This window comes from Plectropomus leopardus, chromosome 19 (genome assembly GCF_026936395.1).
Source record: "Plectropomus leopardus strain MGB_pleo_1.0 chromosome 19, ASM2693639v1, whole genome shotgun sequence".
Lineage (NCBI taxonomy): Eukaryota > Metazoa > Chordata > Actinopteri > Perciformes > Serranidae > Plectropomus > Plectropomus leopardus.
Window position 1 is genome coordinate 8,417,805 of NC_142194.1, and position 25,794 is coordinate 8,443,598.

General features: G+C 37.9%; 2 protein-coding genes across 8 annotated transcripts; both read right to left on the reverse strand.

Moving 5' to 3' along the window:
* Window positions 1-2,253: 2,253 nt before the first annotated feature.
* Window positions 2,254-9,197, reverse strand: LOC121959031 (5-hydroxytryptamine receptor 3A-like). Its single transcript, XM_088070458.1, has 9 exons — window positions 9,048-9,197; window positions 8,574-8,618; window positions 8,304-8,413; window positions 7,352-7,521; window positions 7,001-7,161; window positions 6,207-6,414; window positions 5,907-6,086; window positions 5,644-5,717; window positions 2,254-3,911 (listed from the first exon to the last, which is right to left on the reverse strand). The coding sequence occupies exons 1-9, from the start codon at window positions 9,072-9,074 to the stop codon at window positions 3,672-3,674; spliced, it is 1,215 nt and encodes a 404-aa protein (XP_087926584.1). The 5' UTR covers window positions 9,075-9,197; the 3' UTR covers window positions 2,254-3,671.
* A 1,133-nt stretch (window positions 9,198-10,330) lies between these two features.
* On the reverse strand, window positions 10,331-25,061 carry LOC121959138 (5-hydroxytryptamine receptor 3A-like). Of its 7 annotated transcripts, XR_015775072.1 has the most exons (14): window positions 24,944-25,061; window positions 21,344-21,394; window positions 19,895-20,097; window positions 18,706-18,750; window positions 18,455-18,564; window positions 18,116-18,285; window positions 16,836-16,993; window positions 16,081-16,291; window positions 15,818-15,994; window positions 14,556-14,641; window positions 14,289-14,444; window positions 13,930-13,997; window positions 10,480-10,557; window positions 10,331-10,370 (listed from the first exon to the last, which is right to left on the reverse strand). XR_015775072.1 is itself a non-coding variant. In XM_088070450.1 (12 exons), the coding sequence occupies exons 1-12, from the start codon at window positions 24,969-24,971 to the stop codon at window positions 13,989-13,991; spliced, it is 1,404 nt and encodes a 467-aa protein (XP_087926576.1). In that variant the 5' UTR covers window positions 24,972-25,061; the 3' UTR covers window positions 12,951-13,988. The 7 variants fall into 7 exon arrangements, 5 of the variants coding, with proteins under 5 accessions (XP_087926576.1, XP_042364261.1, XP_087926573.1 ...); XR_015775071.1 differs by having other exon boundaries at window positions 10,334-10,370; window positions 13,930-14,444; XM_088070450.1 differs by lacking the exons at window positions 10,331-10,370; window positions 10,480-10,557 and having other exon boundaries at window positions 12,951-13,997.
* Window positions 25,062-25,794: the final 733 nt, after the last annotated feature.

Here is a 25,794-nt window from a genome sequence, read left to right on the forward strand (position 1 = left end):
ACAGACTCGGCAGAGTACACTGCAGACTCGAGAGAGAGGTTGCAGCTCTGAATGTTGAAAGGGAATTTGAAAATTTGCATCCTGCATGTGCTGACCAGCATCTCATCGTTCCTAAATTCAATGTAACCGTTCCATTTTACAGTGAGAAAAGGAATTGGAGTAGACTTGTCTTTCTCTGTCCTCAACTCAATCATTATGGTGAAAGCATTAAGCTTCAAACAGAATTTTACATAGCATATGGTCTAATATACTATAAATCATAACTCTTCATTTTCCTCCAATCTACCATTGTGTATTTCAGTAGAGAATACACTATGAACATTGGGATTTTCCACATACACATGTGGGATTTAATTGTGGAGCTCACAGCACTGTGAAATGACAATTAAAAACTTTAACAGCAACGTCTCTCCCATTAACAGTTACTCTGTTACTCTGACTTATCTCACACTGTGGTATGAGATATTGTTAAAGATATCATTATTTTCAGCTAAATTTTCTATGGTGTAAATAAAAGCTCCATTCACCTCCTTTGTATTTAGGTAGTGACAGAAATTTTACACCCACATGCATTGTACAGAATTGTTCCAGCTTACCTGTGAGGAAGATCAGAAAGAGGAAACCTGCCAGAATCATGACTGCAAGAGGTCTGCACAGTTAATGATCATCCCTGTCTTCTCCGTGTTGTCTGAAAGTGATCACGAGATATAATATGACTGGACTGCACTGGAAGAAGGCTGGGCAAAATTAATGACCAACCCTGTTTTTTTTCTTTTCCCAAGCAAAGAAATTTAATGTAGGAGCATACCAGATGTAGGCACAGTGAAATTCAGCTGTGTGTCCTTGCTAAATATGTAGTCCTTACAAATGACCAAAAAAACCGGTGGTCCCCACAACTAACAAAAACAAGTATAACTGTGATTGTGTCTACTACGAGTCTGATATACTTTATGCATAGTGATACAACTTGACATTGAAATTATTCTCAAGTTTCCTGCAGGAATTCTAACAACCTGTGTGAGCATGGGCTACATGAAGATTGAACATATTACACATTACAGACATGTAAATATTAGATGCCATTTTGGCTGTGGTTACTGTGAAGGCCATAGCCTAAGACTTACATACTTTTCATGCTCACCATTTTGTGACCTTATCCAAGTATCTTGTTATTTTTGTACAAAAGCTGTCAGTGTTAACATGTTAATCTCAATGTGATTAACGTTCCGAACATACACCTTTTTTTTTTTTTTTAAATCGCATTAATCACATGCTGCGATTTTGTCTTTACTACGTATTCTCATTTGGAGTCAAGCCTTTGGCTTCCTGCTTCTGCAATGATGGAAACTAAGACACCACTACACTTTGAATGTCTCCTTTACTTAAAAAAACAAATTCACAGTAGGTTCATTTGACAAGTCAAAAGTGTGCACCTTGTGTCAAACAGAATTCAAATATTACTGAAGTAGTTAAAGTTTGAGCAACCACCTACAAGCTAAACCAGCCCATTCTCAACTGGAAAAATGTAGGATAATCCTTTCAAAACAAAACAAAACAAAACCACTGTATTTTACAGAACAAGCACTTTAATGTTGTCTCCTATTTTCTTTTTTTAAAGATTTTTTTTTTATTTTGGCATTTTTGTCTTTATTAGATAGGACAGAGCAACAGTGTGAAAGGGGGAGAGAGAGGGGATGACATGCAGCAAAGGGCCAGTAGATGGACTTGAGCCCACAGCTGCTGCGGCAAGGACAGTGCCATTATTTATGGGTCGCCTGCTTTATCCACTAAGCCACCAGACACCCAAGTTGTCTCCTATTTCTAATTCATGGTTTCACAACCACACTGGAGAAGTGCAGCACTGATTTAGAACAAAGAAATCTAAAAGTCATGATCATAAAGTACATTTCTTTGCATTCAGTCTATTCCCACTCACTTCACCTTGTTAATATGGATGTCAACACTGTTTTGACATGCAAAATAATGGAATCGTAAACTTGCAATTAAAACGTGATTAATCCCAGTTAACTATTTAAATAAAATGCTTTTGAAAAAAAGAATCATTTCACAGGCCAGGTTTCTACATTTATTTGGGATTTTTTGCCACCTATCTGTCTAATCCTCATCTGTTAAAGTAAGCTGCTGCCCAAACAGCACACACACACACACACACAGAAAGAAGAACAAAGTGTGTCGATACTGTTTATTTCAGCAGTATGAAATTGGAATTGTTCACGGCTAGCATAACTTTTAGCCAATCATATGAAAACATGTAAGTTAAATGCAGATGCAGATTTGTAAAATGCCATAAAAAGACTATTTACAATATGAAATAACTAGAACCATAGAGGGGAAAAAAACATCTCCAGGTCTTAGCAAACTGTTGGTTTATATCCTATTGACTAAATTGCATTTCCACAAGAAAGAAATTATGAGTTTTAAAAGAGATATGCTTACATTTAAAAACATTTTATCATCTATTTGATAGACTCACTTAACAGTGCAATTCTGCATATTACAATTCAAATGCATGCATTACTACAACTTCATATCACAACCAGACTGGTGTCAGAGGCTAATACAAAGTATATATGTAAGATATGTGGCAGTGTGTAAAATAGCACAGCACTACTGAAAGACTACAGATGTCCAAAATTCAATCCAGAATAAGCCACTTTCTGTTCATAGAATAACACAAAAAACTGCTCCTGTTGTCTTGTCGTCAACATTGTTGAGGATGTGGTCATTTTGTTTGAAAAAACTTGAAATTGTCACAAGACAAAGCGAGTGGGGGTTTCGTGCATATGTTTAGATCTCAATGTTAAAGTTAAATAATGCATGGTGTCTGCCCAGGTTAACATAATAATAATGGCAATAATTTGATTGATAGACTTTGTAACACACAAAAAGAATATTCAGTCCTCATAAATAAATTACTTTAGATTTTACCCTCAGGGTTAGGCTTGGGCGGTGTCATGGCATTACAATATATCAGGGTATTTAGAAATCCAGAAGATATGTCTTCAATACCATTATAAATACAGGCATTCCTCTTTCTATTAAACTCCCTGTCTGTAGTGCACAGCACGCACCACCACACCTCAGTCTCCGGTCTCTACTGGTGGAACAGCCGGTCGAGCTGAAAGACACTGCGACACCTAGTTATAGGACTAGTTATAGGACTGTAAACAGCTGGCAGCCAGCAACAGCAGGGAGAGACCGTGGGGAAGAGCAGCATGTTTTTTTTTTTTTTTACATCTGACTTGATGAATGAAGGTTTTTTTTGTTTGTTTTTTACCAAACCAGAGCTGGTGATTATCTTAACATTTTGTAGGTTGTGAATTTATTAGTCAGATAAGTTAAAAGTAAGCCACACACTTGCCATCGGGGGTGGGGGGTTGTTAGCACTGCACACACTGACACAGTCAATATGTGTATATCCCAGTGAAATTTCAGGAAGGCATTAAGATATAAAATATTACATACCGCCAAAGCCTACTATAGGTACATGTAGTTGGTTCATAATGAGTCAGTGAAGACCCTCAACAGTCTACACTGAGCAACAATGGGTCATTGACCAATGAAACTTAACTACAGATGTGAACACAGACTACAGATGTGTTAATGTCCATGGGAAATTAATAAAATAACCTAATCATGTTTTTCATGCACTACTTGTGTTCTGCATCTGTCCATGCTGAAAAGAGAACAACTAAAAACACACTGGCCACTGTGATATAGAAAATGAAGAAAACTTTGTTTATTCTTTTAGTCACTCTGGTCCAGTAGCCGGGCTTACCTTCTTCCCTCCTGCTGTTGAGAACCAGATTCAGAGTTTCCTGCACTGCCCTCAGCTCATCTGAGACCTTCTCTAAAGTGTGGAACTCCTCCGTCAGATGGCTTCTGCTACCCTGCAGAAGTTATTCCGTGAGCGAGTAGTTAGTAAGATTTGAACACTCCATTCCAATTGACTGCAAGGTGTCTGTTAAAACCTGTTGTACACCTAGCAAGTTGATATGGTGAAACTGTCTGTTCACCATTCTAAACTAATGTGCTGGCTACATAATACCACCGGCATGTATGTAATATGAGTAACAATAGCAAAGGGATGCATAAAAACCTGTTTACAATTTGTTCCCAACACTAGGTGCAGTCCTTCATTGCCTCTAAACACCACAGGATGAAAACTGTAACACACAAGCTGCACAAAGTACTCTTGCCCTCTGAACCTACTGAAAGTTTGTATTACATAAGCAATTGACTCACATCATATTTGCAAGAGTGGTACGATGAGTCCTAAAACCCAGAAATTAGTTAGTATTTCAGCACCACCAGTTCCCTCGTCTCCAAGTCAATGGGTTTTCTTTAATGGGTTTTTGGCTAAAGGCCTGAAATAAAGTCTGTGGTTAAGACAAGGTAAAGAGACTGTCAAATTTTGTTCTATGACATGAAATAGAGTACCCCATTTGTGCTTTTTTGAAGCCTTTACAAGTCCTTCAAAAAGCAGTTTTTAACAAGTGGCTAAATAAGACTACAGAGTGTCATCAAAGTGTGCATGGCTTAGCAGTCCTTATACGAAGGTGATATCAAGTCATGCAACCGAAGTGTACTTTGTTTATAGCCTAGTGTTAGTTTTTTTCAAAATGTTTCGAAATCCAGGGGGAAAATCCAGTAGGCTTTTTGTTGAGGGAACAAAAGTAACACTAGCTTCTATCAGCCTACAAAAAACATCATCCCTAATGCACTTACCCTATTACACTTATACTTTAGGCTGTGGTAGACAGTAGGAAATGAAATGCCTGGATAGCTAGCTCATCTTTTCTTCTGAAAAATATATCATCAAATTACCTGTCTGTCAACCATATGCATAGTTATGTACTTTGAATCTGGCCTGCAAAACGTTAGCTTTTTGGCTAAAAGCTGAGCTAAAGGGTTCCATGATCTGAGCAGACTAGAAATATCTCTCATTGCCACTGTGTTTCTAAGGTTTATCCTATTTACTGATGCAGTGAACAACTTTTCCATTGCACAAGCATCTTATGAGTTAGTAAAGACAGAAAACAGTAATGGCTTGTCAAAAACTTTAGATTTTGATTACAAAAGGTATAAAAATAAAAACAATTTGTCATAATTTTTTGGACCATGGTATAAACAGGATAATGCCCTTCAAGGTAACCATTATGAGGAATTAATAGCAGTTCACATCTTTCCATCAGCCATTGATTTCCTTAAAATTCATACCTCATCAAGCATTATTCCAACATGGACCATAAAAGATAGTAAGGTGTGACATTTAACATTTCAGTTTTTGTGTCCATTGTCATGAGAATAAAAGGGTTGTTTCAATCAAATTATATACAAACATTTTCTCTCTTACCCCTAGGGGTATCCCTTCATGTAGACAGTTTTGGAGTTGTTTTGGTTTTGAGATATCTGCTGCCTCCATCCCACTACAATGGGTGTGAGTGAAATTTTGCACACTGAGCTCAAACAACTTAAAAATATCATCAAAATAACTAAACTGCATCATGTCTTTCCAGAAACAAAACCCTATGTAGAAGTGTTTTTATACTGTCTTGTTTTTTGTTTATTTGTTTTTTAAATTAGGTGAACCAAATCTTTAAAGTGTAACCCAATTCTTACCTTTATTGTCAGCGGTTGAGATGGAGGTTCATCAGCAGACACATCACAGACGCAGTCAGTACATTTCTTGAACCCTGACAGAACATTTTTGACACAAAGGCAGTTATAGTGTATTCATATTGATCTAAGTATCCAGTATGCATCATTCATTTCAAATCTGTCTCTATTAAAAACATAGCAGCAAAATCCAATCAAAGCAGTAGCAAACTGAACAGCAATTGTAGATTAAGTTGAGATCCAGAAGTTTGTAGAATTCATCTCACCTCTACCGCGGTTGTGCATGTTGTCTTTGCCCTCTTTGTCTTCACAGTCCTCACTTGGGCTTTGGTCGTTATTTGCCTCATTGTCTTGGGGTGCAAAGTCTTTCTCCACCAGATACATCACCAAAATAGTCTCCATTAGATTTAGCATCATCAAACCAAAAATCCCAATACAATAGACAACTGCAAAGAGAAGGCAATATCATTAATGTGGAAAAACACATTGACTAATTATATGTGGTTTTCTTGCTCATATGAAGTGCAAACTGAAATGAAGTTGAAGTTGACACTGAGTTTCCTCACCTATAAGTGGAATCCTGTCTGAAGAGGGCAAAATATCATTGAGAATAAGTTGCATCACAGTGACAGCCAGCAGCACAGTGACCTTGAAGCTGAGCTTCTCGCCTCCTCTGTCCGAGATCAGGAAGGAGGCCAAGTCCAGACAGAAGAAGAACAGGATGGGTAGTATGAAGTTGGCGATGTAGAGGACAGACTGCCTCTTCATGGTGATCTGTGATTGTTATTTGAACAAGTCAAGTGGTTGATCTTCCTTAAATATTTTTTAGAAAGGAAACTATGTAGTACTGGTTGCAACATAAAAGGTAATCTACTCATGAACCAGCTCTTGCACCTGCATGCAGTTTGTTGGCCTTGGTGTTTTTACTGGAGATAAGTTAAAGCAGCTCAGGGATTTCATGAATATCAGACACTGCTTGTGGGGTTGAACACCAATTTCTGTGTCCACCATGTGGCACTAATGATAACATACAATTCATATATAATGTTGTTGTATATTAAGTGTAGACCGCTTGATAGACGAAAATATAAACAACATGTTGAATCTGTATTTGAGCCACAGTTTAGCCACCCCTGAACCGCACTGCTCATGTAAGCTCATCAGAATAGAGTATTCATCGAGATCATGGTGCAAGAGTGAATATTGGATTTACATTTGCGCGGTCACCAGAAAAAAACCCAAGTGGATGATAATGTTACTCATAACTGCTGGATTTATAATTTGTTTCAACTTATCCCTGTTGAAGATTTAAGTAATAGTACTTACCACTGAATGATAGTAAAATGTACTCAATACTTACCTTGTAAACAATCACGCTTTGGTTGTATTTGAAGTCGTTTATGGTTCTCTGTTTGACTGTCTTTTGTGCGACTGTCATATTGATAAAAAGCCACTCGTACTGGTTCTCCATCATCTCGATCTCTGAAGTATCGACAATGGCTTCAAATTTTATTTCCTTATCTGAGGTAAAAAGTAAACATAAAACACTGAGACTTCTGATCACATCAACAAAGAAGGACTGAATGTGGCGATGTCTGTTTGTGTGTGTTAATGTTACAATTAACTGTTAATACAGAAAAATATGCATTCAAATATAAACACTTAGTATTAATATCTAGAAACTTTAACATTTCATAGGTTACAAGCTCACCATTATGTAAAGCTGACTTGAAGGAGAGCCTGCAGCTCTGAATGTCGAAGGGGAATTTATAAATTTGCATCCTGCATGTACTGACCAACACATGGTTGTTAGTTGCTTCGACAGTACCATGCCATCTAACAGAAATATACGGACTTAAAGGAGCCTTGTTCTTCTCTGTCCTGTATGAAAAGACACAAACATTAGGGAGAAATTTTACTAACAGGGGATGTTGTTACCCCGAATTCTCCAACCTCTATACCCAGTAATTGTTTAATTGATTTTTTAAAGTACCAATCCGTAAAGGATGTTGGGACTATGCGTCTCTGTCATAGTCCCCCAATTTATTGCAATCCCGCTAGAAATAGATTCAGTATCCTCAATGTCCATGATTTCCCTCCAGTGGCTGACAGGGATTCAAGTAGGAGGAATATTAAAAATATTAGCTAAACAGTGTTACCTCCAGAATGTAATTATCCATGCTGACTGTGACATTCCCAAAAGGTCCAATTTTTAAAACTTGATTTTAGCAGGCTTACCCTTTCTTTTAGAGTTTTACAAGCAGGTTTTATTTCCTGACCCAATTCTCCTCTCGTGAGAGGAACTGATTGTGTCAGCAGAATCCTTACCCTTCACATCTGGCTTTAATCTGCCTGATCAGATAATAATTCTGTTCCCATTTGTCACCTGTTTCAGATTTGCCTGATGTTTAACACTGTAATGCCCACTTTCTGGAAATTCTAGTTGCTTCAGAAACTTGCTTTATGCCACAAAATGCTACACACAGAATCTTAACTTAAACAATGTGTGTTTAAATGTTTAAAACCTGCACAATAACTGTTTTTGCATTCAAATGCTTCAGTTTTTGTGTAATTTCTGGATCGTAACATGACTCTCAAACAACAGTGGTTGCTGTGAGTGTATGTGGATTTGTAAGTGTGAGAGCAAGCACATTAGAACTTACACCTCTTCAATAATCAGATCTGGCTTCCACAACAATTCAGTGGGAACTACTATATGATGAAGTCCACAAAAATCAGGTGGAAACCACATTATATGGGAGTTTTTCCAGCCCTATACAAGAAAAGGGACGGAGGGGATTAGGAAGGAAGGAGGGAGAAAAGAAAAGAAAAAAGAAAGAAAGAAAAAGATGTAGTTTAGTAAAAATATTTTTTTCTACTAATGAACAGGTGGGGATGATCAAAAATGGCTGTTAGTCTCAGAAAGTACTCACCATATAAATCCAAACAGAAAGGACCAAAGTCTGGTCAATCTCTCTCTATAAGCAAAGAAATACAGTATGTGTCAAAATCTTTCAGTTTTAACATGTTTCATATCCATTTGAGGACACAAACAACACTGAAGCTAATATATTCTTTATGAGCGCAATATAAGTAAAAGCACAAACCAGGACAAGGCTGTACAGTGCTTTACATTTAAAATGATAGGTATTGACAGTGTTTAGACATCTGCATCTAGATTGGCCATTAGCCAATCAGCATGATTGTCTCATCAATTCCTGAAACTGTTTATGCGCAAGTGTTTTAAATCATAAGGTTCGGGATTCTTCTTTTACCGTGGATGCATACAAGAAAAACAAAGTTTTTTTTCACAAATTCAAGGTAATGCACAGTGAGTATTTGATAAACATATAGTCATTTTGTGGTTGAAGTATTCCTTAAAAAATTTAAAAAAAGACAAAACTTACCACATCTAGGATGTCATCAATCTCCATTGTGAGGTATACCCGTGTTATGTCTTTAAAGTTTTTAACAGGTCGGGATGTGGTGTATAGCTCCTTGTTTGTGGTCAGGTTCAGGTAGTTTATAACATCATGATAACCACAGGGAATTTTAAAGGCCACCTCATCTACAGCAGAAACATCAAGACACTTGCTTTATTAAAAAGTTTATTTGTTATGCTCTTAAAGCAACATTATATAACTTTTAGTTGAGTTGTTGAGTCTCATTCTAAGGTCATCAAATACTTGATGCTCGGACCAAAGCACCAGCCCAAAACACTGGCATCTGTCATATTGGGAATGCGACTCGACAAAAAACTAAAAGTTTCATAGTGTTGCTTTGATATGTATAATTTACAGGAAATGACAGTGGGTAGGCATTATATCCACTGCTTCTGAATTAATCACTGAACTTAATAAACACCAGCTCGTAAATATCTACAGTAATATCCAGTTTGTGGTCACTGAAAGGCCATTAAGAGATGGCCGTTGGCGGGACTGTAGGGTTTTATGAAACCAATCCAGTAATGATTTTTTGATTTGAGCATTTTTACAGTCTTTTGAGTTTACAAAGGACACCATTTAGATCAATGTGATACACATTACACACTACTGCATCTAACAACAACAGCCCAGCCGGTCATCATGCATTCACAACAGACCACATCTGTCTAAAATTACACTGCAGGATTTTCACCTCTAACCCACTTTCTTGCATGGTGGCGTATATTTCTGCAGAGACTACCCTCTGCCTGTGGTCTCTTACTTTCTTCTAATTTTCTGTGTCCAGGGCATATATGGCCACATTCCCCCACAGTGCTCAGATGCATTCAGGGCTTTATAAAATGCAGCAAACTGGTGACAGACCATAAGCCGTAGGCATCCAACAGACACAGCACCAGAAAAACACAAATATAGCACAACAAAATGCCCAAATTAGAGTGAATCTGGGGTTGGCTTTTACTTTCATTTCTTCTGGTGAGCATGTTTACAAATAGAAACTGACACCCTGGAGAGTATACCTTTAAATACTTTTTCTACACATATTTGCTGTTTACAGTAACATATTTTTTAGTTATATTGCTACACATGCAAAATGTCTTAAAAGACATCCAAAAGTGTTTTAAATTTTAAGACTTCTATAAAGAAGACTGCAGGATTAATATATTCGCATTAAGTATTACTGTGCACTTTTTGATTGTTTGTACGTACCTTCCGCGATGTCCTCGAAGTAGTACAAGTAATCATCAGAAAGCTCAATTTGTTCTGAATTATTGGAGGTACTTCCACCTGACAGAAAAGAGTTTACAGGTCAGCTCTAGTGGGTTTTTTACAGGGCTACAGCTACAGGAACAAACAATTACTCTGCACTTCTTGAGTGATTATTTCCTGTACATACCTTCCCCGGAGCTCTGGTATTTCTCCAGTTGATCATCAAGAAGCTCTGGTTGCTCTAAGGAATTTGCAGTACATCCACCTTAACAAAAAGAAGAGCACACAGCTCTTTCGATTTAGTATCATTTCCATGAACACACATTTTCTACCTTCATCCATAAGATAAAGTGCATCTGTAGATAATTTTAAGTTGAGATCTTAATTACAGCAATGCCTCTCTCCAGTCACCCTGATACTTTAAATTATCCCCACACCACTCTGTGAACAAGTTTTGGAAGAATGCTCATAGTATTAATATTTTCAGTTTTATTTTTTTTTCTATCACCCCCCCCTTTGTATGGGGAGGCAAAGGAAAATTTTACAACTGCATAAATCATACAGAATTAATTCAGCTTACCAGTTAGGAGGAGCAAAAGGAGGAAATCTGCCAGCATCATGAATGTAAAAGGTCTGAACAGTAAATGAGCATCCCTGTCCTCTCCTTGTTGACTGGAAATGTGTGTGGCAGCAATGATATCACTGCCTTGCACTTCTGCAAATTTCATGACCAAAAAAGCCCCAAGGAACTGCTAACAACCACTTTACTTAGGGTACTTAGGACCTGTGGGCAAATCAATTTTGCCATTAAACCAAAAGCTCTTTACGTCTTTGCTTTCACTGTTGAGGCTGTTCAGTTCCACTAGTTAAGTAGTTCAATGTGGAGACCTGCAACTTGAAGGAGTTGTATGTCAAACATAAACTTACAAACTACAATTTACATTTCTGTACAATAAATACACAACTATTCTTATGTTAGTAATATCAGGCCAAGCAGGCAGTTATTGTGCAGGCAAGCCAAGGCCAGACTGCACCAAATCCCAGTAAATTTGAAAGACGTTGTCGCATGTGATTCCACTAAATCAGCATTAAGAGATAAGATGAAAAAGGAGAAGAAAATATTTACAGCCAAGCACACCAGAAATTGGTTAAGTGAAATTTAATTGTGAGTCCTTACTAAATAGGTGTCTTCACTTGTTTTATTTGGTATATGCAACATTCAGTCAGAGTTTTTATCTTGGTGATTGAATGTTGCTTACCAAACTCCTTACTTACTTTAGCAATTATTTGCTGAACTTTTTATGCAAATGAGTTTGTAGCTACAGATGATTGAAGCCTCAGAAGTGCAAGGCACCTAATATCCATAGAAGTTTTCAAACCTGAAGCAACTCAATCCAACTTACAGCTCTGGAAAATTAATGAAAATCTGCAGCAACACTCAGGTTGCTTCATTAGCCATGTGTCATTACATTCCTCTTAAGGGAGTATTTACTCCTGCAGAGGACATCACAAAAATTGGGGTAAGAGTTGAATTTTAGAGATAATGTAATTTCATATGTTGTCACATCTGAAGAACATATTGGCCACCAGCTCTTGCTCTACACAACCATCTGAAATTACTTCCTCTGGTACTAGCCCCCTGCTGGCCACACACTGCATTACATTCACCATACTTGATACCTGGTGATAGGGCTGTAAATGATCAGTGCCCCATTCCAACCATTAAAACAGCCAGGACCCCTAATTTATACTACACTAACAAGAGTGTAAACTGGAAAAAGCCTTGTAACCTTAAAGTCTACCTCCCTTGTTGCACTCTCCTACCCCTCTTTGTTTAAAGGTACATTGTGTAAAATTTGTACATAATTTTACTTTAAAATGTTCAAAAAATTAACTAGCCCTATCAGCAGCTTGTGAAGAAGTAGCACCTTTGACGTTATGTCCGAGATACCCATGTACTGTATTACAGAGATATCGACTGCCAAGCAGCCAGGGATGGGCTGTCCCTTTTGTAATAATACATTTGGGATCAGCCTTCATTGCAGACTCTCTGTCATTCTATAGTCCTCCATGAGCTCTTAGGTCTCCTGCTGCTGTTTTTAAATACATACAATTAGACACATGTCAGCAGCACAATTTATGTTAATTATGCTCCAAAATTATGGAATATCTTGCCAAAAGCTATAAGAAAAGTTTTAGTTTTCGTTTTAAAAAAAAGAAAAACAGTTAAATACAAATTTATTTAGTCTGGCTTTTAATCAATGTAATTTTTGTAATTGGTACTTTATATCAATTATTTTACTTTGACTCTTCTTCCTGGTCTCTGTGCTTTTAACTTTTACTTTTATATCCTGCTTCTCATCGCCTGTCCTTTAATATTGCTGGGTTTTTTTTTCTTCTGTGTTGCATCTATTATTGTGAATCACTCTGAACTGCCTCCCCTGTATGAAAAGTGCTCTGTAAATTAAGTTTATTATTATTTTTATAATTATTAATTAATGGAGATAAGATGAAAAACAGGGAAATGCGATCTACTGCCAAGCACACCAGTAATTTGCAAAGTAAAATTCAACACTGCCTCCATTTAAAATAGGTGGTCCTCACAAGAAGAAAAAAAGTTGGTGGTCCCCACAACTGACAAGAACAAGAACAAATGTGTTTGGTTGCATATGGAGAAAAAATGTTATTTAGTTGTTTAATTGTGTAATATGAGCTTCCCATACATATTTTCATAGCCAGTACTACACATACAACAGTCACAAAACTGTTTGATGAATGAATACATCTTGACATGATATCGGCTTCAGTGAGCAGCATTTACCATTACTATCATTTACTATCATTACTATTTCCGGAGGATAAAACTCAAAACTCTTGACATAAATGCAAGAATCTCAACAACCTGTGAGAGCATGTATCATAAAGACTGAATATTGCAAGCAAAAGACATAAATGTTATAATAATATCAGTGTACATACATTTTACAACACAACCAGACCTGTTCATTCTGTATATATGCGTTACATGTTGATGTAAAGCTGTGTAAAACATGCAAACAACAGTTGTAAAATACCATAGGACTAAATATATGAACAGCAAAGTACACATTTCCTCATCAGCTTTGTGAAAACTGCTGTGCAGAAAACAAGACTTTTATGAGTGTACATTTTCCATCAGAGCAATATGTTCAGTCCTCAGCACTCATACAGAGCTAAGCACTGCAAGAACTAACGGATCAGGTAGGTCCAGGTAGGAGCAGGTGTGATTCTGATTGACACTGCACCGCATTCATCTATATTTAAGATTTTTCTTAAAATTGTTCTTTAGAAATTTCATAAGAAATGTCTGCGTCAGATTCACTCTGTTTTTTTTTTAACAGTGAAAGTGTTCACACCCGTGTTCTTATAATGATCCCATTGTCCTCTGAACAATCCCCATAAAAAGGTATGATACTGCAGGGCAATGTGCAAACAGAGAAATAAAGAAGTCTTTGAGAGAATTAAGTCAAGAATGACCAACCAAAAGTCTGAAGAAAGAGGAGTACTGACCTCTTTCAGAAAGTGAACGAGCTGTCATTTAGTAGCATCAGGAGAGAAAAAAATGAATAGATAAAATAGGTGTTATTGACCAGCTTACCCGCAAACTTTATGCATTATAGTAGCGTAATGTCCAGACTGAGGACAGACACACCAGCTCTATCCAAACTGTTTGTGAGACAAAGAGAGGGAGAGGGACAATGAGGGCGGACTCATGCAATATTTTTGTAAGTTATCAATGACTTAATTGGAGCACTGCTAAATTATGTTTTGATTTTTCCCTGTGGGTCCATGTAGTGCTGATGATACAGGGAGATGCAAAGAAATCAAAAAAGTTTCCTCTCTAAAAACAGCCATGTTTTTATCATGTAGCGATGATTACATCTATGCATTATTCCATTTTATAAAGATAACAATTAAAAACACACAGACCACTGTTAAATAGAAAATTAAGAAAACCCTGTTGACTATTTTAGCCACTCCGGTCCAGTAGCCAGGCTTCTCCTTCTCCTTTCTGTTGCTGAGGAGCAGCGACAATGTTTTCTCCATCGCCCTCAGCTCATCTGAGAGCTTCTCCAAGGCGTGGTACTCCTCTGTCAGTTTGCTGCTGTTGCCCTGCAAAAATGGATAATTAGAGTGATTTATAAAATTATACATTGTCACATTATCAGCAGATACATTTGGGATTTTGTGTTCATTGTGACTGAAGTGCATCTCGAGTCTAACCTCCTTGGCCACCGGCAGTAGTTCAGAGGGAGTTTCACCAGTAGACACATCATAGATACACGCGCATTCAGTCCATTTGTGCACCTCTGAAAGGACAGTTATCCCAAAATTTATAATTATACAATTACCAGGCATGTATAAACTGGAAAACAATAACTACAAGACATCATAACAGTAAAGAACGAGAAAGAACAGCTTCAATGACTCTAGATTGGGCTGCACCAGCTTTTCATCGATCCCTCTCTAGGTTTGTGTGTAACATTTTGAAATTTAAGGCATTTAAATTCTTCTTAGTTTATCATTAATAGACAGGATTTTAATCAAGTATTGGGTTAGATTGTGGTCGGCGTTTCATAACAGCTACCTCCTCTACTCTTAAACTTACAGTAAACGAATCTTACTTTATCCTTTAAGATATTTTGGGGGGCTTTTTGCTTTTATTTGACAGAACTGCGATAGTGTGAAACAGAGAGGGAGGGGATGACATGCAGCAAAGGGCCGAGGTTAGAACTGAGCAAGCAGCTGCTGCGGCCTTTTGTACATGAGCCGCCGGCTCTACCAAGTGAGGTACTGATCCACGAGTCATATTTTTTAGTCACCTTGAAAACAGTAGACATGACAGACATCAGGCAATAAAAACATTTTTTTAACAACTAACTAACTAACTACATAAGGACCACAAACTGTATAATAAAGATGGAAAACATGACAGCTCCCCAAAAGTGAAGCAAAAACACTTTGGATCACTCTCTGGTGGCGTGCTGCAGTACAGGTCACAAACAACGGCCTCTAAATGTTAGCAGAGGGGACATAAGTCAAATTAGAAGATCAAAGAAACATGTCAAATAAAATAAAATGTGACTGCAAAATTCTATCACTTTTCCAGGGTTTTCCAGCACTGTGGAAACTTTGGATAACATCACACTGATGTTTGTCCAAGTATTTGTTTTCCTGATAAGGGTTTGACAGCTGTGTTTGACAGTTTGGGTTCTCGTGATCAATGGCGCTGCTTTCCACTGGTCGGCCAGTGGGAACTTGTTACCACACGAATCACTTCTGCACAGAATCTGGCGCCAAATAACTTCACCAGGAGTGGCCACATCTGGGAAACTGTGACCTCACTTTTGAAAAGCGTGGTGAAGTGGAGACACATTGTCTGTCTTTACATAGTCGTTGATAAGGACCAGTAACTACAAAAGACACTGTAGCTAAGCTGATTTCAAACTCTTGACCAGCTGGTGCAAATGGGCTCCAGGTCTCACCTCTATGACTGTTGTGGATGTTGTCTTTGCTCTGTTTGTTACAGTCCTTGCTCCCACTTTGGTCAATATTTGCCTCATTTTCTTGAGATGCAGAGTCTTTCTCCATCAGATGCATCACAAAAATTGTCTCCAGGAGGCTCAGTAGCATCAGAGCAAAAATACCAATGCAGTAGACCGCTGAGAGTAAAGGCAGCATCATTAATGTGGACAATTATCTACTCAATGAGTCAGTATACCAGCTCCAATAACAGATAGTTTTTTACCTATAAGAGGAATCCTGTTGGACGAGGCAGGCAGAATTTCATTCAGAATAAGTTGCAACACAGTGACGGCAAGCAGCACAGTGACCTTAAAGCTGAGCTTCTCGCCTCCGTTATCGGAGATCATGAAGGAGGCCAAGTCCAGACACAAGAAGAAAATGACGGGCACCAAGAAGTTGACAATGTAGAGGAGAGATCGCCTCTTCATGGTGATCTGTGAAATGATTTTCAAGGGTCAGACGGCTGATGTTTCTCCTGCACATTTTAGAGGGTATCTTGAAAAAAATTGTAGTACAAATCTTGCAGCAAAAAGGTAATGTGAACCAATCAATCAATGCTCGAGTCTGCAGTGTCAAAGGAAACAACAGACTCATTAAGAGTCATTACCTTTCATCTTTCTAGGGCATAGACAGCACAGTTTTATGAAAAGACCATCCTTCTAGCAGTGAAATACTTCTTTGAGCAAAAGTACCGTGAAGGAGTAGTGGCTCTACACTCAAATGTTTACAGTAAAAATGCTTGTGAGGAAAAAAATGTAAGTGGCTGTTCAAGAAGGAAAAGTAAGAAGAAATAAAGGTAAAAACAAAGTTTCTAAGACAGGACAAGATGAGAGAAAGAACAAAAAAAGGGAAGGATACAAAAAATGAATAAAAGAACAAAGGAAATATTAAACTACAACCATCCAAATCTGTACTTAAATTTAGTGCTTGATGACAGTTATTTTGTGCAAGTATGCATCTTTGTCTAGTCATACGCACAGAGTAAATGACAATGTCCTGGCCGAACATATCCGTGGCATTGTTGGTCGTGACTGTCATGTTGAGAAACAGCCATTCGTACTGGGTCCGCATCACCTCACGAGAACACTCTGTGGCCTCTGAAGAGTTGTCACTCGACAGGAGCTGAATGTCTCTTGCTGAGGAGGGAGATAAAATAACTGTAAGGTTGTTTGAGGTGAGATAAGAGAGGAATGGATGATAAGTGGAGGAGTCTAATGGCGTGTGGTGGAGACAGTGAGGCGGTGTGAGTTTGATTCACAGCCGAGCCTGACATGGTAACCCCAGGACAACACCACTTTGGAATAACCAATACACGCCAGCATCTAGCATCAACTGATCTTGAGAACGCACAAAAGTGCAGCACAAGACATGTCCTCATACTATAAGAGAAGGAAATTTGATATGAGCCAAAACATTCAAATGAATGAATGAAATTGATCATCTTGTTACAAAGCAATGTTCTGCTGGGAAATCTTGGGTCCTGGATTTCATGTGGATGCCACCTGACATGGTCCACCTACCCAAATACTGTTGCAGTACCCCGTTTCATGGCAATGGCACTCCTTGATGGCAGTCGCCCCCCCCCCCCTGCAGGACAATGCACCAACAAGAGCCCAATGTTGCAACCTGCCTCAAAATTTCCCAGATCCCAATCTGACTGAGTGTCTGTGGGACGTCCTGATATCGTAGAGGTACTCCTGATCCACAGTGGGGTCTCCTTGGATTAGACTTGGCTCTGACCTGTCAAGGCGGATCCTTTTAATCCTGTGGGCTGCGAGGTGGGTTACTAGCAAGTCCCATGGATACTTAATCAGGTTGGGATCTGGATGATTTAGAGGGCAGGTCGACACCTAATGCTCTTTGTAACGTTCCTTGAGCCATTGCTGAAAAAAACATTTATATTTGCTGCAACTGTCATTATATTCACATAGCACTAAATGAAACTGATTTCTCATCTCAAAAGTTTTCAGAAACATATTTGAGTGCACCGTTTAGCTGTAAAATGAGAAAGTTTGTGACCCAGGCTACATGTTGGATACCTTTAACCGGAGTTACCAAGCTTCGCCCACTAGCCAGACCAACTTTCTCCTTTTGCAACTAAATAGTACACTAAAATAAGTTTCTGAAAATGAGAAATACACAAGTATACACTCGCACATTGTTGCTTTTATGCATCAACCCCCAACGTTAGACCTCTCTCACTTGTCGCACCAATTTGCACACGTTACAATAAACTCTTACAAACACAACTCACTCACCGGTGTGTATGACAGACTTGAAGGTGAGGTTGCATCTCTGTATGTCGAAGGGGAACGTGTAAGTGTGCATCCTGCAGGTGCTGACCAGCACCTGGTCATTCTGGACCTCAACATCACCTTTATTATTGATGGTGAGATAAGGACTCGGAGGAGCTTTGTCCTTCTCTGTCCTGCATGAGAACACACAGAGACGTGTGAACAGAGACACACATGATGGCAGACTTCAGGACGCTTTATTAAAAATAGATATATTATGTCAATGGGGGTCCTCACACAGGTAGAAGTACAGTCGTGAGTGTGTGTGTGTGCATGTGTGTGTGTGAATGCATTCACACTTACATCTCTTCAATGGTGAGATCTGGCTTCCACAAATAATCAGTAGGGAGAGAAACATTATTAATTCCACAAAACTGCTTTGGATCCCAGGAAATGTATTCATTGTGCCACCTCTACAGAAAAAACACAAGGAGTCACAAAACAGGAACGTTAAGAGAAAGTGAGAGTGAGACACAAATGAAAGGCTCTCAGAAAAAATGATTTAAAAAAACACAGCAGAAGTTCAGCCTTGGTCATAAACTGACAGAACTCACCATGACAGTCCAAACATAAGGAATGAATTTCTGCTCTTTTTCAACCTGTAAACAAAGAAATATGTCTTGAAAATCCTTTCAGTCTGTCAGACTAGAAACCTCTTAGGCAGCACATAACTCCACACAAGCTGTAAAAGGCTCCAAATTATGACATTATAACATTACAATCTGGATCTGCATATATAATACACAGTGTTTTTTTACTGGAACATCATTTTTGATAAGTCCAGAGCTGAACTAAAACTATAAATATCATACATTTTTTGCTTTGATTATTTTTATTGTAAGTATGTTTCCCTTTTGTGCGTGCTGGTTTACGGCGTCTGTTGTTTTTCTCTTTTGTATTTGCAGTGAAACTGATCCAACATGCTGTATCAAAACAATTACTGCCACTAATTTTGTTGCAATAATCATTTATCAAGTATCAAGCGACAGACAAATAGCAAAATTGAGAATTTCTAAAATAATTCTCATCTGGAAACAACTCTGTGAAACAAAAGATTTGTGGTTTGGCCGCAGTAAAACCTGCAGTAACTGCTCTCTGGCAAAGCTAATAAATATCTGGTTTAAATCACAATTTATTTTGTTACACAGAAACAGCCAACAGCGGAAACAGAGCAATACCAAGTCAGAGCTGTTTTTTTTCTTAACCATCTCTAATCCTTTGGAATTTAGATCAACATCAGTTTTCTTGTGTTGTGTTCAGATGCTTTTCATAAGTGTTTAAATGTTTGAGATCCAAGCCAATTGGTTTAATTTATTTTTAAAAAATGCAACATAAGCAATGAGCAACAATGGGGCAAATTGGACAAATATGTCTGCCATTGTCCAATATGCTTTTCATGTACTTTTGTCATTACGTAATCATAACGAAATTGCAAATGCATCTTCCTCAAAGATGCATGAAATTTAAGAAAAACTTCAAACACATATTTAAATTCAGAATAAGTTACAAATGTAAGCAATACTAAATATTCAACATTAAAATCTGGCCAGTATGGGTACAAAATATAAGCATTTAAGTTAAAAAAATAAATATATTAATTAAGCATATGTCTGCAAACATCAGCAGCATTAAATCTCAGAGTTCAGGCAGTTTACTACCACAATCTAACTAATTTTAGGACATGCATCCTTTGACAAAAGAAATAAGATTTTTCATTTAATGTTTGAAAAATTCACCCCTTACCACATCTAGAATGGCGTAGAGCAGAACTTCCAGGGAAACTCGTGTGGGATTTTTGTAGTTTTTAACAGGCCGGGCCGTGGAAAACAGCTCGTTGTCTTTGGTCAGGTTAAGGTAGTTTAAAACATCCTGATAACTGCAGTTCTGCTCAGGGACGACTCCATCCACAGCAGAAACATAAAGGCACACTCTGTGTGGCAAATACTCTTAAAAAAGGGAAGAAATCAAAAACACACTCTTATCAATTTGGATGTTGTTTTTGTGGTATGTGCTTTAAACAGTGCTCATACAGGTGAGTCAAATTCAAGGACTTTCAGGCACTTTTTCAAAAACTTGTTTTTATTCTCAAGGATGAAATCTTTTTTCTCCACAACCATCTGGTGCAAGTGAATTGTGCAAATTTGCTCCACAATCCACAGTCAGACAAACACCGCTACTAACTTATTGCCTAAACACAGCTCAAACCTCGTGCTAGCACCTGATGCTGCTCCAGTGTTTGCAGATTGGCGAACAAATCCTGGCGTCGACTATTTACTAGTGTTTACCTACTCTCATACCCATCATACGGCATGAGAAAATAATTGCAAGCGTGTCCGTTCTTGGCTTCCTAGTTTAAAACATTTAGGTAACATGTCTAAACTAATTATCTTTCTGTTATCCTCAGTTTCATTCACGTACTTTTTCGAGGACCAAGTTTTAAAAAATGTGAAAAAAGGTATTCTTGCACTGAATTTAAAATTCAAGTATCTCAAGTACCTTGCACAAACCCTGTCTCAATTATGTATAATTTAAAAGAAATGGCAAACATTAGTCTCTGTGGGTAGGTATCCACCACCACCGATCTATCATCAACCATAAACAAACAGCATTATCTGCATTAATATCCCGTGATTGCGGTCACTGAAAGGCCATTATGAGATGGGCTTTAGCGGGGCTGCAGGGTTTTATGTCATCAATCCACTAATGCTTTTTAAATGTGAACATTATTGCAGTTATAATCACAATAAAGTTTAAGTGGAGCTGTCTGTTTTAGATTCATCAGATATTTGTCTGCTGAATGCATGTCGTTCACATTAAGGCACAGTTTTCAGGTGAAATATGGGTTTCAAATTCTTATTAGGATAGAAAAAGCTATCTAATGTTCCTTTTTATTGTTGAAATATTTTTTTTGAAAATGTCATTAAAAATAAACATTTATATCGAAACCCCTAGAATTGACATTCGTCAGCAGGAGGACACAAAGCACCGCTCCTTCAGTTCTTCACTATAAATACCACGCAGATACATGACAATTTAACGCAACTGCGAAGGTCAGCATAGTACAACACTTAAGACAAAACAATTAAATTAAATTAACAAACCACAGGAATGTTCAGAAAACATATTTTGTCACCAAACATTTCTTAGGATAAACCTAAATGCACCATGCCAAGAATTATAATCCAGTCTTACCTGTGAGGAAGAGCAGTAAGAAGAAACTCGCGATCATCATGACTGCAACACCTGCAAGAATCCACAGTCAGTGAGACGTCTCACCAGTTTATGTGTCCCCGTCCTCCCTATAATGTCTGAGAATATCACTAAGTCTGTTGCGGTAATAATACCGCTGCCTCATACTGGAAGAGGGCCGGACAAACAGGATTACAGATCTTTTTTTTAAAATAACAAATTAGCCTGACAGCCGTCTGGAGATGCCACTCACTCCCTAAGTGGTCATCACAGCATCCCTTAGTGGTCTTTTAGAGGTTGGGGGGGCGGGTAAGGAGGACCCTGGTGGAGACAAAAATGCGCTGTAATTATGTTTAACGGTAAAAGTAAGTACAGTTACTGCAGATAATAAACAGCCCACACAAACATCCAGGAGAAAAATACATTAGTCAGTGGCACCTGAAACCCTGATGTGGATTATTCTTCTATTGATCTGTTGTCACCAGTTAAGTTTTAGTATAGCACTCCCCAAAACCATCATTACAAAGTGATTTACACATTAAAAAAAACACTGTTAATGTTTGACTATAGGCAATTATAAGTTGCAAAAATAAAGAACAAAATAAATTGAAACTATGGATGATAAAAAATCATACATAAAACACTGAGGAAAATGTAGAAACAGTTACTGAATTTAAACTTAAAATAGAGCAGTGGAAGACTTAAAGCTATAAGCTATAAACTATAACTTTATAACATTTGCTGTAACTGTCATCGCATCCACACAGAGACGTTCCTCCTCTTATTTTAATTGGTTCTCAGAGCCGAGGGGTCTCTCAGCTGTTAATCAACCACTGATCGTGAACCTGCTGCTATGTTGGAAAAGTTGAGCAGAAACGAAGCAGCACCGACTGGAGAAAACTTAATTTTACAGCTAAACAATACACTAAAATAAGTTCCTGAAAATATCTGAGGTGAGAAATAGGCAATGTAGTAACAGAGTCTTTGATTCATATTCGATCAAGGCTGCCTAGTTTGAGTTTGACCGCACTTGACATGACTGACAGCTGGGTTACACCTATATCACACTGTCGGTGTGTGCAAAACATCTTGTTTTTTGGGGGGGGGTTTGGCCCTCATATTAACAGGTTGGAGCTTCCACACTGCCTGCATGAGTAGCTCTACTCAGGCGCTGCACGGCTGCTGCACGGCTGCTGCACGGCTGCTGCACGGCTGCGGAATTTCTGGAAAATAGGTCTTGTTTTTTTCCCCCACATGAAAATAGTCTTTAATGATAATTTTTACAACATATTGCCTTTTACTATATATTCAATATCTGTCATAGAAATGAAAAATATCCCCAAAAATTTATAACTACACCTTTTGTTTCCATTTCAAAATAAAAGCCCTGAGACAACATTTCTGTTCTGAATTCCTTCCTTTGTTAACACATGACTTTTTATTGCAAAATATTTACATGACCGTATTGTTGATAATACGCTTGCTTGCGTGGCTCCATTCATTAGTGGAGTATTGGATTTTAATTGTGGAAATTCAGTAGTTACAACAGCAGGCAGCTTTGCCGCAGCGCTGCAGCAACAACGCTGTCTGTATGAACACTGCACACCTGGCAGTGAGGTGGCCGTCACACACTGCTGATGCAGGCAGTTTGGCCCAGGCGTTAGGGACTCCTCAGCTCTAGTTGGTTGTTTATCTTTCGCTGCGGTGGATTCTTGCAAATGCCATTAGATGCTCAAGGGGTCAAAGGGTCAAAGAGGAACCTTATTTTTTTCACCCAATGTAGATAAAGTGACAATTTCAGCAAATTTCACAAAATGTTATTTTCATAACTATGACAAACAAAAACTTTAAATGCTACTGTACATCCAGACTAAGGTACGGTGTAACTCAAATAAAAACAAACCTACAAAATTCAGGAAGAAATTCCAGAAAAGCCTTTCAATAAGTTTTTAAAAGTGATTTTAAAGATCATACTGACGCAAACTGGAGTTCCTCCAACAGGTTGTTTCACAGCTGATGAGCCCTCAGTGCCATGTCCCTTTTAGACTTTTAGCTGGTTCCAGGTAAACGGACAGCAGATGCATATTTTGGGGCCACGTAATGAAGGGGTTCGAAAGTAGTAAGTAAAACCTTAACGTCGATCTTAAAACGGACGGCCTGCCACTGTAAGGTCATTCACATTGGATTGGAAATTTCGCAACTGCATTTTTTTCACAAGGTGGACTCTATTTAATAATTTCTAATGGACCATTACAATAATCCAACTATGAGGAATGATTGTTTCAATATCATTAACACAGTGAAGTTAGATCAAACTTTGTATTTATGGGTAAATGCATCTTTTGTTTTACATTTTGAAGCTGCCATGACAGTGAAATCATTGTTTTATATCAATTTTAGGTTTATCCCAACCTGATTGAAATTGTCTCTCTCCAAAACGAGAAGGTCACCACCTTGTGGTGGCATAAAGACACCGTCAGAGGACGCTGTTGGGTCTGATGACGGGAGTCACATTGAACTTGGACGATTAGCTACTAATTGACTTGCTGGAAATTTTGAATTACCCGTTGTCAAAAAAAAAATGTGTTACAATTCGATAAACAGCAATATATTGCAATTATTTGAACATATATTTGAGGAAAACTGTTGTAGCTTGCTGTGTACTCCATTCTGCCTGTTTTACAGCCTGTGTTCTTGGTGCTTATGCCAGTGATGTGTAGTTATTTTGGAGCGAAATAGTCAAACTTACATGCAATTTATCACCATGTCAAGTTATTTTCCATATGCAATTGGTGTATTTTCTTTTTACTGAGTTTTGCATCTAATTTTTACTTTTACATTCTTTGCTCCATTTCTATTTTTTTGTTCAATTCCTATTTCTATTTTTGCATCTTGTTTTTTTACTAGTTATTTTGTTCTTCTGCTCTGTTTATCTTGTACATAGCTTGATTTGATATCCCTTTGCTGCTGTAACAATGCAATGTCTCCATAATGGGACTAATAATCTTATCTTCAATGGCTGGAGAAAGATTACTACACTGACAGATGTAGAGGTCGGGGAGTTTATCATAACACAAAATACAACTGCCACAAAACTTAACATGAGCCTGGTAAAATCATCCTGATGGCATGAGTGCATCATTCTGTTTTGCTTTACGTATCAGAATTGTTTTTAAGAATCAATACAGTATCAAAAACCATAATTTTACAATACTTACGTGTACCAATATTTTCTGATCAAGTATAGCTGAGGGGAATGTCATTGCTCTTTAAAACAAATACATCCAAACCAGAAAATTCATCCAAAGGTGACCCAGAAACTGGCAGTGAATTGATTTATACTTCTGAATATATTTCCTTGCTTTTTTTCACCAAATAGCGTAATATTTAACTTTAACTTTGACATGACGCCACGGTATTTACCAAATTTCAGGCTAATCTAGGCCTTAAATTGTTGAGTGTCCAATCCACAAAAGTCAACCTCAAGATGCAGCTAAAAAGAAAAGTCATGAGATCATAAAAGTCACAACAGCATCTGAACAAAATCTCATTTTAAACCTTTCTATAAACATGATATCTGACAGAATGAGTGAAAACTTTTACCTGCTGGAGGATCATTGAAGTTATTCATCCTCTGAGGAATGTCAATCAATCCATAGTTGACGAGATGTTTCAGTCTGGACCAAAGTGATGGACGGACACTGCCTGCTAGCACGGCTAAAAAAAACAAGCAAAACAAACAAAAATCCACTGTGATTTGATGTGGTGAAAGAATAAAACACGTAAAGGGCCTGAGGGGACATTTTCTAGGCAGCCTGAGTGATGAGCAGCCAGTGCAATAACACCAGAACCTCCTTTCTAATAAGGTGTTTATAGCATAAACGCTATCAGAGTGAGGATGGACGTGAAATTAGCTGTGAGCTGAAAGTGGAGTGAAACAGGACATAAGAGAAAGATCTGTTTGTCTGGGTGGATATTGTGAAATATTACAAAAATATGACATCAGTGAAGGATTGAACCAGAGGCAATAAAGTTTCCTCTTTGATCTCTTACAATCGATTGCTCAGATTGGATTACATCAGATTAGATTTGTCTCTATCCGTGTCATATTACACACAAGATTTTGGGAGCTGGTTGTGACCACAGCGAGGTGCATCACCAGACACAGATGCACCTTCAATAATACAAGTATATCCACCTTTTTTGGGGGCTTTTAGATCAATGCAACAGTTGATGTTTCACTAACCTACAAGGACTTTGTACATGTGTTTATAAATTTACTTTTTGATTATTTTAGCCTGCAAAAATTTCAGTAAGTTTACAGCATCCATTGTTTTTCCTGTCTCGGGTTCCTTCACATTTTTACCAATAAATTTCTATGATCTTTCCATGACTTTGAGGCAAATTTTCAAGACCATGCATTCTCTGAAGCCACCGTCTACACTCATTGTCAG

Excerpts from the sequence above, each read along its gene's own strand:
- LOC121959138 (XM_088070447.1), bottom strand. The coding sequence starts at position 24,971 with ATGAATAACTTCAATGATCCTCCAGCAG. Across the intron at positions 18,751-19,894 it reads TCTACGCCATTCTAGATGTG|GTTGAAAAAGAGCAGAAATT; the intron begins GTAAGGGGTGAA and ends CTTTGTTTACAG. Across the intron at positions 14,642-15,817 it reads CATCCACAACAGTCATAGAG|AGGTGCACAAATGGACTGAA; the intron begins GTGAGACCTGGA and ends CTGTCCTTTCAG.
- LOC121959031 (XM_088070458.1), bottom strand. The coding sequence starts at position 9,074 with ATGGAGATTGATGACATCCTAGATGTG. Across the intron at positions 8,619-9,047 it reads TTGATGACATCCTAGATGTG|AGAGAGATTGACCAGACTTT; the intron begins GTAAGTTTTGTC and ends CTTTGCTTATAG. Across the intron at positions 3,912-5,643 it reads CTCAACCGCTGACAATAAAG|GGTAGCAGAAGCCATCTGAC; the intron begins GTAAGAATTGGG and ends TAACTTCTGCAG.